This window comes from Pollicipes pollicipes, unplaced genomic scaffold (genome assembly GCF_011947565.3).
Source record: "Pollicipes pollicipes isolate AB1234 unplaced genomic scaffold, Ppol_2.1 Scaffold_4219;HRSCAF=4965_pilon_pilon_pilon, whole genome shotgun sequence".
NCBI classification, from domain to species: Eukaryota; Metazoa; Arthropoda; class Thecostraca; order Pollicipedomorpha; family Pollicipedidae; genus Pollicipes; species Pollicipes pollicipes.
In genome coordinates, this window is record NW_023596448.1 from 3,423,427 (window position 1) to 3,441,736 (window position 18,310).

Consider the following 18,310-nt stretch of genomic DNA (forward strand, 5'->3'; position numbering starts at 1 on the left):
CCTGCCAGGGCACTTCCAATTGTTTAGGGCCCTCCACGTTAGCCTTGGGTTCTTCTCGCTCGCCTTAAGAAGCCTATACTTGTTGAGGGGGGTCTCTTTGTTGGCCTAATGCAGCACCCATAATCGCTCAGATTCTGTCCCTATTGACCTTGGTGTCTTAGCCTTAGAGCAGCAGTTGGATAGGCGCTGATGAATTTTTACGCGCATCTGTCCGAAGTAATTCTACGTGCCACCGACGTCATATGTGTCATTTTCCCTGGCATTTGAGTATCGCCACTCATTATACTTACGCATCACGTTCTTAGTATATTCTGAGAGCTAGAATATTTTGTAGCGTTTTAAAACAAAGTAAAATTTTGCATTAGTCACCAACCTTCAGCTGATTACATCGTCCAGCCGTCTGGCCGTAAATATGCTAGGAATTTAGTCTGTGCCTGGTTTTGGGGGTATTTAGCACCCAACTTGAGTTAGTTTGTTTACTTTTTCGAAGCGCTTGGGCTCAAAATCACGGGATTTAACATAATCTGAGAAAATAGCCGAGCTCCATGCATGCGCATACGTAGCACGCCTAGCTTTAGAGGACTGCGCATACTCATGTCTGTTCGCGCATTTATTCTTATTTTATTCTATTCTATTGCCTATATATATATATATATATATATATACATATATATATATATATATATATATATATATATATATATATATATATATATACACGCTACACTATCTATCTTACAATTTAAGTACCAGAATGCGAGAATATTATTTTGGAGGAGGCCTCACAATGTTGCGTCCCCCCCTTGACGAAATCCTGGATCCGCCGCTGGATCGGACAACCGAGATCTGAAAAGTCTAGATATACGGCTGTAGTCTATATAAGCACGGTAGAAAAACAACAGATTCGTGTTTTCCTGGAGTATGGATAGCCTTATGCATACAAACATGAACGCCTGCGCAAACATAATCATGCCGTGTATCCTCGGTGCGTTGTTTTCCAGTGTCACGGAAGCCCACGGTTCCCAAAAATGGCCGCATTCCAGATAAGTGCGCGGGCGAATTTCTCAAAATGCTAAATGTCCGTGCTGCTTTCATGTGAAACAAAGAGCACGTTGCATGTTTGCATGTTTTGCTTTAGAAGGAGTTCGCGCGCCTGCGCACGTTTGGCCTGTCACGCCGCCCAAGCTCACATAAAACCTGAACTACCAGCAAACTGATGAAATGCGAGGGTTTCAGGCGAGCCCAGGCGTCAATCCGGGGCCAACGTCCCTAGTCAGAGAGCCTCCCGCGTTAGGGAGGAGACCAAGGTATGATGCATTTCTCTAAAGGCATCCAAATAACCAGATTACCCCTTCCCGTGCCGCCAGAACGATAGCCGTAGGGCACCTCGTGCTAGGACGAAATCGCCCTTCAGCCCCTGACTGCGAAAGATAATATACCCCTTGGCATTTTACCCACGGGGCCCCTTGCCCGGAAAAGGTAAGGGATCGCTCAACATTCCATGGGGTGGGTAGAAATGAGGTCTCAAATAAAAAGGGCCAGCCTTTGTTTGGCTGAGGACGTTATCCTGATGCGGGATCGATTGGTGAAACAAATCACGTGAAAAGATTGTCAGCCCGCGTGCTCGCCATCTCCGGAGCAACCACTGATAATCGAGGATGCAGTTTGCGTCAAACCGAGTGGAATTGGTCGATGCGGCCAACACCAGGTGGCCTCCGCCAGACGCACGAGAACGGCCGTCAGGAAATAACGCTTTCGAAAATATTGTAAAATCAATGCGTACCATTCAAAGATTAGACTTGGGCGTATATTTCACCGGGATTCTTTTGAATTTTCCCTCTGAAAAGAAAGACGACTAGAGCAACACGAAAAATATAGATTTTATCCTTTCTTCTCAATTCCACCACCAGATTTTATTACCAGTTCGCGGTACTGTAACCGCTAATCCGATCGTATCCTTTATCCAAAGATCGCACAAGTAAAATATGTGCCCGGACAACCTTTTAAGCGGTCTTGTTGATGTTCTAAAGCGTCCAAAGGTAACTTTTCCAGACACGCCGTGGTCTTTGTCCACTCTATCACTATCGCTTATTGTTAGCCGCAGGGCCGACGCCACGCAGACCACGGAGGCTGTAACGCCAGGCATCGTCTTTTTTTCAAAGACTCGCAAACGCGTTTGCTCACAACTATCTTACATAACTTTTTGATACTCAAGTTTAAAGAGTTACAACTTTTGGTGACTTCTGGCTTTCACTTACGTTAGAAAAGGTAAAAAGAATGATCAAACAAAAAAATCGTGCCCCAAGATGAAGTGGTCCAAACAAGATCATTTTGGTTGTAGGGAGGGGGGGGGGGGGCTTTCACTATCAGGGAACTTTTTGTCTGTACCTTTTTCAACCTGTATCTCCTCCCTAACGAGACTCTGACTGCACCCCTGAACGCACCACATGGATAACACACAAATATACTGCCTAAACCGAATCTGAAGCCAACATGATGACTTGAAGCCGAAGTCGAATCCGAAGCCGGGTAGAAGAAGGAAGCAGAAGCATTCGGTGCTTAATCATAGAATTCGATAAAACGGAATATTGGCCTTTCAGATGTCGAAAAATAACACCACACAGTGACTTGAAAAATCAGCACGGCAGCTCCCATTGTCTCAGAGGGGTAGATATTAGGAAAGATCTTAAGGAACCACCAAACATACTGACGACCACCTGCTCCGAGCCTCCAGGACAATCGACACCAAACTTTCATCATTCGATTATTCTTGGTCGATAACCTATCGCTTAAACGTGGTGATCATAGGTCAAGTTAGAGGTCGCCAAAAAACGCCAAAAATAGAAAAAAGCAGTCTGCCAGACAAATTCGTGCTCCGAGCCTATGCGACAGATCAACGCAAAGCCTTCACCGATCAATCTGCCATGGTCAGGATCATCTCATTTCCAGAATTTGGTAACCTTTGGTCAGGCCAAAGCTCATAAAACATTGGTGAAGGCTTGGTTTTGATCGGTCGCATAGACTTTATCAATAAACTAATTTCTGGTAGTTTCGGGCGTTGTTGGTGACTTTTGACATGGTCCAAGGAAACCATCTTCTAGGGAGAATAAAATATCAGTTATGACTCGGAGCAATGAGTTGTGTGCAAAATATCTTATTCGGTCTTGGACGTTTTACGTGACCCTTTACCTGACCCAAAACCACGATGTTCTGAAGAGGATAGGATATCTGTCGTGATACATCGACTAGTGGAAATTTTGTGGTGACCTGTCTGATAGGCTTGGCATCGGGCTGTCTGCAAGTTGATTTTTCTGGTTTGGGGGACTTCTGGTAACCTTTAACCTGATGCAGTTTATCATTTTTTATTATGTACAATGCGTCTTGAACTAAGCGGCATCGAATGGTGAAGGTTTGTTGTTCTTTGGTTTTACAGGCCCGGAGCATATGTTGTCAACAGGCTTTGCTTGTCGTGTAGTCCGTCTCCAGATTTTATGGGGGAGTGGCACACATCGCCAAGGGCGGATTCGTAGAGAGCATTCAATTGGTTCATAGTCCCTAGGATTACAGAATTCAAGCAAAATAGGCACATGCCTTGACTTTGAAAAGAATGTAAGACATTTTTGACAGGAAAGCTGTTCAAAAAAACCTATAGGCAATAGAAAACAAAATACAATGAGCTCATGGATATCAGGGCAAAATTTTGGAACTAAGCCCCTCTAAGGCAGCCTTGCTCCTCATTTCCTCAAGGCGGGGTTATGGATCCGCCGTTGGGCATTGCGAAAACAAGCAAAGAAAAACTTTTTCACATGTAGGGAGAAGTACAAATATCCTTTTGTGTGTGGATTTGGTATCATATGGAAGTAGGCTTCGATTACGAAACTGGCTTGTTTACGCGTCGAGTATAGCAGCAGACAGCGCTCAGTGAGCTGTTGCGCTGTTGGTGTTGAGTGAGTGTGTTGGCTCGCTTTGTCCCTGAATCCTCTGCCGTTGCCTTGAATTGTAAACAATCGCTGTACCGGTACTGCGCCGGCGTTGTTTTCAACACTAGGGAGCTGTTGTTTGCTGTTTCATGTGCAATACAACTACGGTAGCTCTTATTTGGCTATCAATATTGCTGCTGGGTTGCGGTTTGTTTCCTTCATAGCTGCTTTTGACCAGTAATGTTTTGGGGCTTAAGGTGTGAATCAACCTTTTGGTAGCCGACCTACATGCTTTTTTGCCTCATTGAAACTCTGCAGCTTTTGCATCTGTGCTTGCATGAAAATAATCAGTCATCCTGTAATTGAAGTAATTTATCCATTCCTAATTTAGCTTTCCTGTGAGTGACAAACTCTTCACTGTTCCTGCTATGTTGATAGCTGCACCAACATCCAATAATTCCTGTTAAAGCAATGCACTGTAAATTGTGTCCCCAATCTGGCTCTGTGTGATTATCCCTGCTGTCCTTTCAGTGATGCATTAGTGCAACAGCAACATGTGGGTTAAACCTCAAGAGGTGCTGATTGCCAATGCCCTGTGGTAAGTATTTGATCTGCTTTGGCATGTCATCAAAATAATAAGGTGATGAATGCAACTTTGTTTTTTCATAGGTTTTGTGGAAAAACAAAGTTTGTGGAATAACATTGTATTTGCGCTACATACAGAATGTATCTGCGCACAGTTTCATAACATTATTCATTCATACGGCCTTAAAGTTAATGAATGATTTAATGCCAGCTTAATTCTAGGAAATCACTGCCTCTTCTTCTCATTGCATGGTATTCTTTATCATGTCTATACTCCCAAGTGTATTTTGGTTAAACTCACACCAGACCTATGCTTGTCCACAGGGTGGTTGAGCGATCCAACCAATACTTTGTCCTTCAGAAGAGGAAAGGCCATGGAACCAGGGGGCTCTCATCACTTTTGGTGGGAACAATGGACTCAGTGTTTGACACAAGGCCTCCACCATATAGGATCCTACACCAGACACCATCATCAGAAGTCAGCTATTGTGAGTAACTTGTGCAGCATGAGCTGTCTGGCTGGTTTGGTAAGCTTATGCAATAGGTATTTGGGGCTGGTTTCATGATTTTTGCCACTTGTAAACTATCACAGAGTGACCATTGACCTTGACCAGTTTTTGCTCACATTGTGCTGACCATATCCTAAATATTTTGACATGTAGCCAGCAGTAGGAAATGAGAAAAGCTTCTGCAAATTTTGTGGCCTTGGAATGTGAGTGAGAATCCATGTCTTTTTTAGATGAAATCTACACTTCTTATATAAATTTCACAATATCCTATTGATGTCCCAGTACAACAAGCTCTCATTTATCATCTTAGAAAATAAATAATGCTTAGATCTGAGACTGATTTAAACAAGCCAAAATGAATTTAAAGAAGCCAAAATTTATTCCAACAAGCTGTGCTCAAGTGCTGAGCATTGCCTTAGCTGACAAGATGGGCATATTTTCATCAGGTCAGTAAGAGCTATGCACTGTGATTTACTACATCATCCAAGCATCTTTTGTGAAAGGGTAATTCAACCCACATCTTCACTCACCATTTTATGGAGCACTGGCAAGTGCAGAGACCACATGAGTGCTTGTAGGCCATGGTGCAATTGGGGTTGAAATCCGAGCCGATATTTTCCCAGATCTGTAGCATGTGTATTACAGAGATTGGGCCAAATCAGGTTGCCTTTGAAATGCTGATGAGTCCAGCCCCATAGATGCCACCAGCCACATCATACTGTGCGTGGAAACCACTGTTTCTGTATTGCTGTATCCACTGTATCACTTTTTTCCCGCCGTTGAGGTCGGACCACCGTTGTCATCGCGAGAAACGTGCATGGCGCGGTGCGTGTTGCTCCGATGTCACCAACGACGATTTGATGTAATGTTTTCATGACTAATAACAACAAAACTGCGGAGATGTCTCACTTTTCCGTGTTGTTTCCTGTGGATACCCTGCTGGTGACGCAGTATTAGATACGAGCGGTTAGTTCTGACGACGACCACACATCATGGTTCCTTGACAATCGCAACACGATTAGATTCAGTGAAGCATGGTCATACCGGCGTGTTGTGCCCGTAATAATAGCCTTCTCAACTTTTTTTTTTGCTGAGCATAAGCGCCTACAAACTTGCTGTGCATCTGTTTTCTCCATATGAAATAACGAAATTGCAGGATTGAGTAACGATCCCGTTATAACCACGCAAGCAGCACCTTTGCCCTTACAACCAAAGTAGATTTATGAGCGGTTCCCGTCTACTTGTAAAAGCTGCACAGGACAGTTACAGGAATGTTCGCCTGTTCAGGACGTGGTGAACGGGCCGGAGTAGAGGAGGGTGCTCGAGTCGGCCGTAGGTCACGGGATAAACCGAAGTTGGTTCAAACTAGACCATGTTTACGTAGGTTTTATGTGGCTCACGCGTGACAAGTCCGTCATGTCATGACTATCTGTGTTTATGGAAAACAATCATCACGTCGTTTCAGCTGAGTAGATTCCCCGCAAACGATTTCCTTTCGCGCATGTAATCGTTGGTGGCGTTGCTACCACCGAATAGCATCGGGACACCACGATGCGACACAGGATGAGTCCGGCTGAGAATTCACGCTGCTCTTCGTGGAATGCGATGGCGATCTCTCACAACTGTGACGTCACGAGCTGCGCAAACCGCACGCTTCCAACGGAGCCCGCGCATCGTCCGCCGCTCCGCACACCGTGCTGTTAGGCGTCGACGAGCACCGACGCCGCGCGGCCGCCGCGTGGTCCGACGCCACGCGCCGACGGGCGCCGGGGGCGACACGGCTGGCGGGCCGGGGCTCGTGTGACTCACGCTCGGGTCGACCACCTGCGCACCGTGCGGCGGCGCGTGTCGGGACGGCACGGACGCAGGGAAGACGGGAGGGCGATGGAGTACTCTTTGTCTGGGACGGCTGGAGATTTAGCCACTTGTTGGCTTGGTGGGCTGCTGGTTCGCTGACCCCTGATTTTTTTCTATTGCACCACTCGCCGCTTGGCGTTGCTATCTCATCTACTAGCGTACAGCCCACGCCAGTCCACGTCTACTCTCGTGCGCGAACTCTCGTGGCGACTGGTCTCAGTTCCGGGGGCAGGTTTTAGCTTGGTCGGCATTGCCGTCCCTCGCCGGGCGCCGGATCGCGGCTGACTCTCGATCTGTGCCCGCTCCCCTCCCCTCGACCTTCGACCAGGAACCAGAGTAACGTCGGGCCAGTTAAATCCGCTCCCATTGGCGGCCAGGCCGCGACCGCGCGCTGGCCGGACACGTGCGGCGCCGAACGGTCGGATTTAGGGCAGTCTGCGGTCATCACGCGCACCACTTGGCGCGGCAGGACCTCCGCGCTGCCGGCGCGCCCGAACACACCAAATCATCGTCGTCATCACATGGGCCACCAATCAGCCTTGCGAGCGTCGGGCGTGACCATTACGTGACCGGCAGCTGTGCGGCGTCACGTCCGTGTCGCGTGGCGAGTCACGTCCGTGTCGCGTGCGTTGGACGCTGTCCGTGAACCGCGGACGGTCCACGTTGATGGTTCACTGGCGGAGTGCCCTTCCGCGGACGGTCTACGTTGATGGATCACTGGCGGAGTGCCCTTCCGCGGACGGTCCACGTTGATGGCTCACTGGCGGAGTGCCCTTCGCTTCCGTTCACGCCAGAGTGCGCGTCGAAACGTCCGGTGCGGGCGAGGCGTCTGTCGGCTGCTGATAGCGCAGACCATCCACAGGCCATGTGCGACGCGCGGTGTGCGTGGCGGGCCGGGCGGTGGGCTGCTCGCAAGCGACAGCGGGCCGTCGGCTGGGTGAGCGAGAGGTGCGATGCTCGGCGATGCTGTAAAGTGTGAGGACAGTCTCGTTGTAACTGGCAGCTTAGGCGGCACCAATATGCTTTTGAGGTGAGTATAGAATAAACAGGGAAGTTAGGAGACGGGGTCGTAAGTGGTGGGGTGAGTTTCCTACATTTGTGAACTGGGACCCACTGTGAGACGGTTTGCTCGGAATCGTCCTCACGATGCTCGCGCCGTTACCCCTTCCTCCCCTCCGTGCCCGTTCCGTTACTTCATGGCACACCCAGTGCCCTGGCCACCACCGCCACGGCCTTCCACGCCGCTGGCGCCGGCGAGCGGCGAAACATGCGTCCTGTAGCCAGGCTCGAACCCACTTTCGGTTCCCGGTCGCGGGCAGAGGCGGCAGCCGGCTGCACCGGGGCCGCCCCGCACCGGCCGGCCCCTGAGCGCGCTCCTGTGGCACCGGGCGCGTGCAGAACGGCCGGCGGCGCGGCTCGCTTGCAGCAGGCCGCAGCGGCGGCGGCGGCGGCCGAAGGCGGCGCGGCGAGCGTTGACTCGGCTCCCGGCGCCCGCGCTGGACCGCCACCAGACCGGCCGTCCCCCCCGCCGCCGCACCGGCGGTGAGCGTCACCGGGGGTGGAGCATCGTCCTCAGCTGTGTGGGATCGTCTCCAGTGGTGTTGGATCGTCCTCAGCTGTGTGGGATCGTCTCCAGTGGTGTTGGATCGTCCCCAGCTGTGTGGGATCGTCTCCAGTGGTGTTGGATCGTCCTCAGCTGTGTGGGATCGTCTCCAGTGGTGTTGGATCGTCCTCAGCTGCGCGGGATCGTCTCCAGTGGTGTTGGATCGTCCCTAGCTGCGCGGGATCGTCTCCAGTGGCGCGGGATCGTCTCCAGCTGCGTGGGATTGTCTCCAGTGGCGCGGGATCGTCTCCAGCCGCTTGGGATTGTCTGCAGCCGCTTAGGATCGTATCCAGTGGCGCGGGATCGTCTCCAGCCGCTTGGGATCGTCTGTAGTGGCGCAGGATCGTCTCCAGTGGCGCGGGATCGTCCCCCGCTGAGGTCTCGCTTCCCTCCAGGGGACGTCGGCTGGTGGTGAGTAGGAGGCAGGGCTCCCCAGCGCCGGCATCCCGCCCCGGGTCAACCCCATGGGGTTTGGTGAGGTGCCCGGGCTGACCATAGCCGGACTTTGAGAATACCAGGTATCCGTTTTTCATCGGCAAGTGGAAGTCGTGTCCCCGTCGTCGTGTAAGCCCGTTCGACCTGTGCCTTATCCACCGGACTCACCTGTGACGTCACGGGCAAATCCGGTTCCTTACTCGCCGGAGAGGCGGAGTAAGTGTGATTGTTTGCAAATAAGCCGTGGTTGTTTACATAGCAGCACCTAGCAACAGTCGACGCGCTGTGTACAGTTTTGTACGTCGGGCATGCCGGCAGCTCCCGACCACGTGTGCATAGCGTGCTCGATAGCGAGATTATCAACAACAGAACATGCCGATCATGCCGCAATGAAGTAGTATCTAAGTGCGCCATTGCTGCGCACTGTATGTCTCCATGGGCCGACTCAGCTTATTTTACTTGCTGCTCATGTTTGGACTCCCAGGCGTTCTCGACAAACACGTGCGAGGCACTTACCTGAGACGTCACAGGCTGCCACCTCGGTGGACGGTCAGTCTGTGAGAACCAGGCCCTAGAAGTGTAGGCTTGCGCTGAAGCCCGCCACGCGTCAGGTGCTACCGGCTCTGGGCTGGTGCCTTAGCATCTCAGTTGGTAGCGGGTGCTCTCACGAAAACGGAATCATGGGGCTAATTGCGGGAATGGCGTGGACCGATACTGGCGCGGCGTCGCCGCCTGGCGGTATTCGTGAGAACTAGCATGTTGTTGGGGAACGGGAGGTTATCGCGGGTCGGCCCCCCACCCACAGTGGGGGAATGAAGCTTTAGGCCTGAGGCGGCGCGTGGACGTAACCGAACCGGCAGCCTCTGAGCCGCCCCCTCCCCTCCCCCTCCCCCTCCCCCCGAATGCCGAATATGACGCGCCGGCTGCGAGCGCTTCTGATTCGCGTTGCCTCTGTCCAGTTTGTCACGCCCTGCTGGGCAGCAAGACGCGGCTGGAGCGGGCCGGCGCCGTCCAGTCGTCAGCGCTTGATATTAGCGGGCCGCTGAGTAAGCTGACGTGTTTGGCTTTGCATGAGCTCTACATACCATTTGCCGGTGTTCTGCTGCGTGTCTCGCTGTCGGGCGCCCATGCTGCGCGGATCGTGCAGCCCCAGAGATTATGGATTATCTTTGGTTTTAAAAAGCGTAGATATATGATTCCTCCAGTCGTCAGGCCAGATTCCTTGTCTCTTTCCTGTGTGGGGATCTTGCCAGCTGGAAGTCAGAGCTTCGCTGCGGTCCGGCCTTCCCCTTCCAACAGCTAAAAGCACACACGTGCAACGCGTCTTCGAGCGATAGCTTGACTGCACAGGCTTACGATCGAACATATTTGACGTGACTGGTGTAACCAGGTCTCTGAGATTGGTCGGGTCAGTCAGGATTAGAGGGGTCAGTGTGAAATACGGACAGACAACTTGACCTGAAAATTATATTTTAATTGGAGTGTACGTATCCCTACATCCCTCCAGTGGTTACATCTATGTATGGTGCTATGAATTCGATGAAACCCTACACTGGCTTAGGAGCTCGATGCAGCCGTACGTTCCTCTTTCCATAGGGTTCATCTGGGTTGTGAAGCTCCTGCTCAAAATTGGATCTGATTGCTGCCATGTGATGTGCGGGAACATGATTGCCGTTATGTAAGGTTCCGGAAAACAGACGTCGCCGACACCGCAGTTGCTGTGCGATCGTGACGCGCTGTGCAAAATCTGGGTCAGTTTTGCTTATGTGCATTGGCTGACTGTATCACGCTGTGCTGTATTGACTAATCGTCACACCACTACATTTCGGTGTGTATTAACACACCCGTCGTGAATACTTGGGTAAGTGTGGGACGGGGATAGTGGCGTAAGAAGAATCTTGGGTGCCGTGCAAGGGACAGGAGTGGGATGACGGTTAATATATGCGATGGAAACTTAGCCATAGTAGCTAGCTTCAAACCGTCGGTAGGAAAGAACAGGAGTACATGTTGATGGATTACAAAGCAAGAGTCAGTTGGCGCGGTACAAATGGGTGATACGTGATCTTCCTTCCAGTTGTGCCGTTTTTCACTTGGTTACTTTCGTTTCGTTGCCGTTTCGATTTGATTCGTTTCGTCAGTCTTGTTCATTGTTTTCCCACGCGCTCAAACTTCACAAACTACACTTAGATGACGTCCAGTGTTTCGGGAGAGCGTCAACTGCCTGGCAATTTGACGCCCTCAAAAACTGGGTTTCATCCCGCTCGGACAGCACTGTTAGTTGCTTAGCACCATGCACATAGATTCGTAAAGCTACATCGTCGTATGGGAATAAATCATGCGGTAGACGATGGATAGGACAGGCAAAGGAAAAAAGAGCCCCGATGAAAAACAACGGACGACCCTGTTAGCGTTAACGTTTCGTTAACAGATCGTGCAAAGCATCTCTATGACCCATGGTTGGCCTCGTTGATACGTCCGGCTGCATTAACAGCAATGCTACGCCGGCGATGGCGTCCCCATGTCTCCGCGGATATTCCCGAAGACCGCTCCAGTGCCATGGTGCGATATGGGGTGTAGATACACCCGTGGCTGGTGTATTGGACGGCCTGGACACTCGTGTCTCATTACGGGCCACCCGGCGCCAGGTGGCGAGTCGCGCGGCCGCTCATCCATCCGCCACTGCTCTGGGCGCGGCGGCAGACGCGGACTTCCTGGCCTCACGCCGGTCTGGTAGGAAATCTGGAGGGGAATCTAGTAGCTCTAGTAGGGAATCTGGTAGGGAAATCTGGTTTGTGTGGTAGGAAATCCTGGCGGGACGGTGGTCGGGGAGACGGAGGGTCTATCTCCGCCGGACAGCAAGTATCAGCCAGACAGGACACCTGGCTAGACGGGAAATCCTCACCTGGCGAGGGAGCCACCGCCGCTCAACGCCGGCCAGATTCATCACTACGCAGCTCTGCAAAGCTCTCAAAAGCTGCAAAACAAAGCTCTCCTCGTCCATGGTCGCAGGCCTCACAGGTGTGCTCTTGTCGCCATCCCATCTCCTCAGCGGGGCCCAACTCGTCAGCTCACCATCCGGCTCGACGTGCTCCCGACGGAGAGTCACGTGACCTCCTCACTGGCGGCTCTGTGCCGGCTCCGCGGCGCCCCGCGCCGTCGCCCGGGACCGGGGCCGGGGCGGCTCTCGACCGGACTCCGCTCCGTGCGACGGTGACCCGCGTGACGTCACGCCTGTCAGCTGGCCATTAGCCGAGCTCCGCCGAGCCGAGCCGAGCGCCGGGCGCGCGTGCGGCAGGCCCTGCCGGGCGGGGCATCATCGTCACGCACAGCGCGCGGCGCGGCGGCGGCAGGGGCCGAGGTGCGTCACGGGACGTCACATGGCGGGCGTCTGCTGTCGCGTCTCGGACCCCGAAATGTCGACGATGACGTCACAGGGCGTGGTGCGGACTGTTGTGACACTGGCCGAGACGGTGATCGTGACGTCGGAGACTGAGACGTCTTCGGGACGTCGGAGGCTGAGGCGTTGGTCCTGACGTCACGGACAAAGGTGTGACCTTTGGAGCGGTGGTCAAAGGTCGAGCCTGCGGCGGCGGCGCGGAGTGGAGGCGCGGTGATGAGCCTTTGCCCCGCCCGGGGGGGGGGAGGGGGGAGGGAGGGCAGGAGGGAGGGGCTGGAGCCGTGGCTGGACTGATCGGTTCGGTTCTGCGGGGTGGATGCGGTGGCTGACCAGTGTTGCTGATGCACTGTGTGCCCCAGTCGCCATACAGCCCTCTCCCCTCCTCCCCTCCCCCCTCAACCCCTCCACCCCTCCCCCCTCAACCCCTCCACCCCTCCCCCCCCCACCCCTCTACGCGCGTGGCTGCAACTGACGCATATGTTCGCAGCTGGAATTAACGTAAGGGTCGTCGCTCTCGCTCCATCTGAACAGTCTCTCGGTTGTGCAAGCTTGCCTCAGCGGATTCGGCGAGTTCACGGCACCGCATTGTGGCGAACCTCCAGCCTGCAGCAGGCTTCCAGCTCTGAATGGTGGCGCCTTGGTGCGGCTGAAGGCGACCTTGGTGGGCCCCAAGCTCGCTTTGACAACGGACAAGAAGGCAATGGAGCTCATTCGGAGCTAGGATCGCACCGAAGGCAATGCGTTGGCTTGCAGTGCTAAGATGGCAACGCTTTGGACACGCGTGTTCCAATGAGTTCTGTGCCCAGCATTGATATGTGCTGGAGAGAAAGGCACCTGCGCGTCCCGGAGCAGGAGGGGTGTAAGTAGGAGATGAAGTCCAAGCTCAGTGACGACCAGACGTGCGTGTGGATCATGGAGCGGAGTTTCCAGGATGTCTGAGAGGATCGCAAAGTTATCCATCTGTAGGTCGTTCATTTTTCGTTCGGGGTACAGGGTTACAGGGTTACATTATGTTTGGTTTCGGTGTGCCCAGAACGGGGAGCCGTTGGTAGCCCGTCATCGCTCGGCCCGTTTGTACGTTGATTGTCGTGGGAGGGTGACCAGCTCGGCCGAGGTACCGCACTGTGATCCGGGTGATACTGATACTGATACCGTGTGATACCGATCCCGATACCGCGTGATACCGATCCTAATGTCGTGTGCTACCGATCCTGATATCGTGTGATACTGATACTGATACCGCGTGATATCGATACTGATATCGTGTGATACTGATACCGTGTGATACCGATACTGATATCGTGCGATACTGATACTGGCACCGTGTGATACTGATAGGTCGCGGACTGACACACGTTTGCAGTTGATCCCCGGTGCAGCTGGTCCCCTCTGCTGCTCAACTGCAGCTCACTCGAGCTGAGACAGCTGTGGCTGCTCAGATGTCGGCAGCGACGCGTGAAGAACGGGCCGTCACGAATCTGGGCGCAATCGTTACGGTTTCTGTGTCAGATACTGTACTTGCAGTCCAACGTATACGTTGGATACCGGCGTCGCCACGAGGGCTTGATCTGTCGCTGGACGGACAGTAGTTTTTTCAGATCGAGCCAGCAGATCGTAGAGCTTAGAAAACAGAATATATCCAGCACGGTCATAGCACGCCTTTACCAGAATTCCTGGCCTTATCCAGTTGGGCATCCATGATGAAAATATAACTTATGCTACCGTAATTCTGGCTCGTGACGGCCTACGCACGCACAATATTTCATTGTCTGATAATCTTTTCACCTTTGACCCCGAACGCCGACGGTCGATTCGCTAAGCCCGAGGCGCCTCGATGCTGGGTTGACCGCCGTCCGGCTCGACGCTGATTGGCCGATCCAGAGTGGTCGGAGGCCGAGCAGCCAGTGAACTCCGTGTCGCGGGTGTGATAAGGTGAAACAAAATTGTCAACGTCCATGGTAACCACGCGTCCGAATACCGCCGCACTGCCGTTTGCCGGGACGCAGTGGTGGTTGGTTTCCACGACGTCGTCGAGCAGCCGTCGCGCTGGAGATTATAACTTCCCACAACCATGTTGTAAAGGTCAGGGCACCCGTCCCGTGGGTCTTGATGCGGCAGACTGGCCGACGAGGTCGCGCTTCAGACGGCGGCTCGAGCGGGCCGCCGTTCCACGGGCGCGGCAGAGTTTGAACTCGCGCAGAACAATAGCGAGAGATCAGACTCGTCGCGGCTCGGCCCCCATCCGACCACGGTGCTGTTTTGAGGCTTGTGATTTTTCAGCCGATTGCCACATACTTGAGCAGTGCTCGGCTGATCCGGTGTTTTATCAGAATTGTCAGGGCGTGGCGTTCCTGAGAAAATTGATGCGTATACTTGACAGTCGTTAGCATCCCAGTGGCTCGCTATGTGGACAGTTTGAAGGACGTATAGGTGGCTTTGATATCAGTGTGAATTGTGATAGATGAAGCCTGAATTCCTTGCAAGCTGCTACCTTAACGCATGCATTTGATGAAATCATCGTAGCATTAATGCATGCAGCATCTTCCCTTGTAACCATTTACAATTTCAGTGCCCAATTTGTTCATAGGCACGGATGCCCTTATGATAAGGCTTAGGCGAACACTCGTGTGCTAGAAACGTGAGCCAGTTGATGCGTCACGGAAACACGTAGGCTATTCCTGCCCCCTGGCGTAATATAACAGCTTCATGTGATGACTGGAACCCATGCGCCTTGTATGTCGCGTTTTTTATCATTACCACGTGCATTTAGTGCAGTGATCCTGACATGAACTGCGTCGTAATGGCGCCGTGATTGCATCCCCTGTTGAACGACACTCCGCTCCCACATCGTCGCACAGGGCTTCCTATTGGTGATGGCACCAGCGCGCCAGTCCGTGGTCCCGTTTTCAGTGATAGCCCTGTTATAGTGGCCTCGGTGATTGTACCAAACGACAAGTCTACGCCGTCGTTTCCAGATATTGTCCGGGTGGAATGAGCTTGAAGTAACATTGTTCTGGTGGAATGGGCCGCAACTGTGTGCAGCCCTTCCGTTCATGCGAGCGCAGCTTGCTGTAGCGCTTTGTTATGAGCTCTCCCAGTGTGCTTCGTACTCGACAGGATGTTGAGTTACGTGCAGCGGTTTGGACACACCCGCTACTGAAACCGCGCCGTGCTATGGATGGGTGCCGCAGATGTTTGACTTTTGAATGACTCAGTTATCGCCAGAAGCGCGCTGGTTTTTGCTGACATCACGAGCGCGCCGGTCTGGCGTGCACCGCGGCGCTGTTGCCCCTTCGCCCGGAGCAGCTGGGCGCGAGCGTCGCGGCCGACCCCGGCCGCCAGGCCCGTCTGAGGCGCTGACCCCCGCCGCCGGGCCCGTCCGAGGCGGGCACCCGACCGGGTGACGGGGGCTGTGTGATGGGGAAGGGGGGGGGGGGAGATAAGACGCGGCTGGCCTTGCCCCGTCGTGCAGATGATCGGTGGTACGGGGTGGGTTTGGATGCCGATTCTGTGGCGCACGGTCGTGTCGCCCACCCCCGGTTGTCCCAGCTTGTGCTGCGCGTGTAAAGGTACCGGCATATTTAGCCTCATGGTAAAGACGGCCTGGTGACGGACTTTCCGGAAAAAGACAGAACACACCGATGGTCGATACTATGCAGATTCTTTTGACGTCCTGATTGCCAGGAGGAAGCCTGTGCGATTCGCAATTACTCGAATGCTGAGGAAACGCAATTCTGATTCTGTTGTATGTGATGAAAAATTGGGCTGTCGATGGATGTAAGTGTATCATGTGCAACCAGTTTGTGTGCTTTTGAGCTGCTCTGCGTACAAATACACAAAAGGGATGAGTTCGGACCTAACGTAGAGCTGGTGTCACTCCCAGAGAATGGGCATTAAAACAATGTGTGTGATGTGATGTCAATTCTTTGCCGCCTCCGTGGTCTAGAGGAAAGATGCTCGACTCGTAATCCGGCGGCATTGGGTACGAGTCCCAGAGCGGGCGCGTTGTTTGGCCCGACTGAAATGGAAAGGTCAGCTGGCAACTGGCCAACGAGGGTCAACCCGGGGCCCGTGGCGGCCGTGTCGCAGCATTGTGCGGCACGTAAAACCCCCCGCACTCGTGTCTGGCGCAAGGGCGGAGGCAAAGTTATCCTTTGAACTAAGCGAAACGACTTGGGTGGTGGGCTCAGGGTCCATGCAACAAGCTATGCTTAGCAGGTGCTATGAACCCATTCACCAAGGCAAACCATTCGGAATAAATAAATAACAAAAATCATTTCCGATGTACTAGCAGGCACCACCATAGCGCAGATCCAAACAGCTCGCACATGTGCTACATCACGGATGGATAAGACCACAGACGAGTCATTGAGTTAGCTTACATCATGGACGTGCTGCATTCTGTAGAGGAAGCCGGCTGAGCTCAGACAGCGACAGTTGGCGTCATGCAGGATGGGCGTCCTGTCCACCGTACAGACGGTTGGCTGCTGCTGGCTGCTAATGAGTCAGCAGTGTGCGCACAAGTCCCGTGTTGGGTTTTGCGTTTGACGTTATACGTTTAGGGTGCGCGCGAACGGTGCAGTTGCGATCAGGCAAACGCAGAGTCCTGGTTTTGTCGGTGAAGCGACGCCTTTTTGGCGCGTCGTCGAAGTTGTGCAAACTTGAGTAGTTTTTTCCCACCGATCGCTGCGGTGTCCATGCATGGCTACACTGAAATCGACCTGGTGACGCGGCTCGTCGCATGATCCGGTAGACCTGGAATGGCTTGCGGAACGGCAAGTTGCCGAAACGAACGGATGCTGCTGCCGGCTCAGGCGCCAATAGCCGGATCGTGTTCCCCTGCAGGGCTACTCCACCCGTCTGGCAGTTGATGCATGCTTCTGGTGTGTCTTAGGAACGAGAATATATTGCACATTTTCCGATCTAACACCTCCCCGCGGTCGTAATCCTGTTGTCACGGCGGCCTTTGGTAACTGAGGTATCGCTGCTTGCCATACACACAATTCAAATGCCGCCGGCTCTCATCCGAGACGTGGCGGACATCCGCCCTCGCGAACCAGCGCCCGTTATCAGTCCTCGCCTCTCTGGACTTTGTCTGTTTTAGGCTGTTTCATCCAAGGCCACTATCTCATCCTGACACCGCACCAGCAGCTGGGGCCTTGTCTCCGCTGCCGCAGAAGGCGTTTATCGGTCTTGCGGTGCTCAGTCGTAGTGCTGCAGGCGGTCGCGACGATACAGGACGCCTGCCAGGACTCGCCAGCGTCACACTGCTGGTGGGAACGCCAGCAGCGTCGTGACGCCGTGCTATAGACATCCCGTATGCGCTTTCCAGCGTCATGGTCATTCTGCAGATTGGTTTTTCTTATCACGGCTAACCAATGATAACGATAACTCCGTCATTTGCGCAATGCGTGCTTGGGCTTGCTGTACCGTGCTACTCTGGCATCAAAGCCCGCACAGCGATGCTGATACGCCACCCGTTCCGGACAAGTTCGACGCTTGCCTTTGCTCTCCGTGCCTCGCCCCTGGGCATGGATCTCCGCCCGTCACGTGCGTGTAGCTCGCGTGATTGTACACCACCTCAGGCCGAATGATCCCTGCTCTTTTCCCGCCGTGCCATCCCAAATGACGTCGACTTAGGTCAAATTCATAAACCATCCATGTGAAAGAAAATCAGATCGCTAACCGGCTGTGTGACCAGTACAATGCTTTTCTGTGGTCAGAAAAAAGTATTGTACATCTAAAGGTACTCCGAAACGCGTAGTTGTTGTCCGCATTATGCTGAATTCCTTCGACGTTTGGCAATGCATTTGTAGCAAACTGAGAACAGTTTAGTTTGTACATGAAGCTGGATGACATTATCTTCACAAACAGGTAGGGAGGTGGTTACACGCACCGCGCTCGTTAATCTAGCCTCTCTGCTACTGACAACGTAGGCCATTGGCCTTGGGTGACGTCATATGACCTTGCATGCTCTCACGTGGCCTATTGTGACCTCATCATA

General features: G+C 53.2%; 1 protein-coding gene across 1 annotated transcript in view; it reads left to right on the plus strand.

The window, feature by feature from the left end:
* The first annotated feature begins 3,959 nt into the window (after positions 1-3,959).
* The window catches only part of LOC119095683 (TBC1 domain family member 9-like), a 43,656-nt gene continuing 29,305 nt past the window's right edge, over positions 3,960-18,310 (plus strand). The window contains 3 exon segments of the mRNA XM_037218538.1: positions 3,960-3,999; positions 4,452-4,518; positions 4,830-4,993. Of these exon segments, the coding sequence (XP_037074433.1) occupies positions 4,475-4,518; positions 4,830-4,993 (208 nt within the window). The 5' untranslated portion in view covers positions 3,960-3,999; positions 4,452-4,474.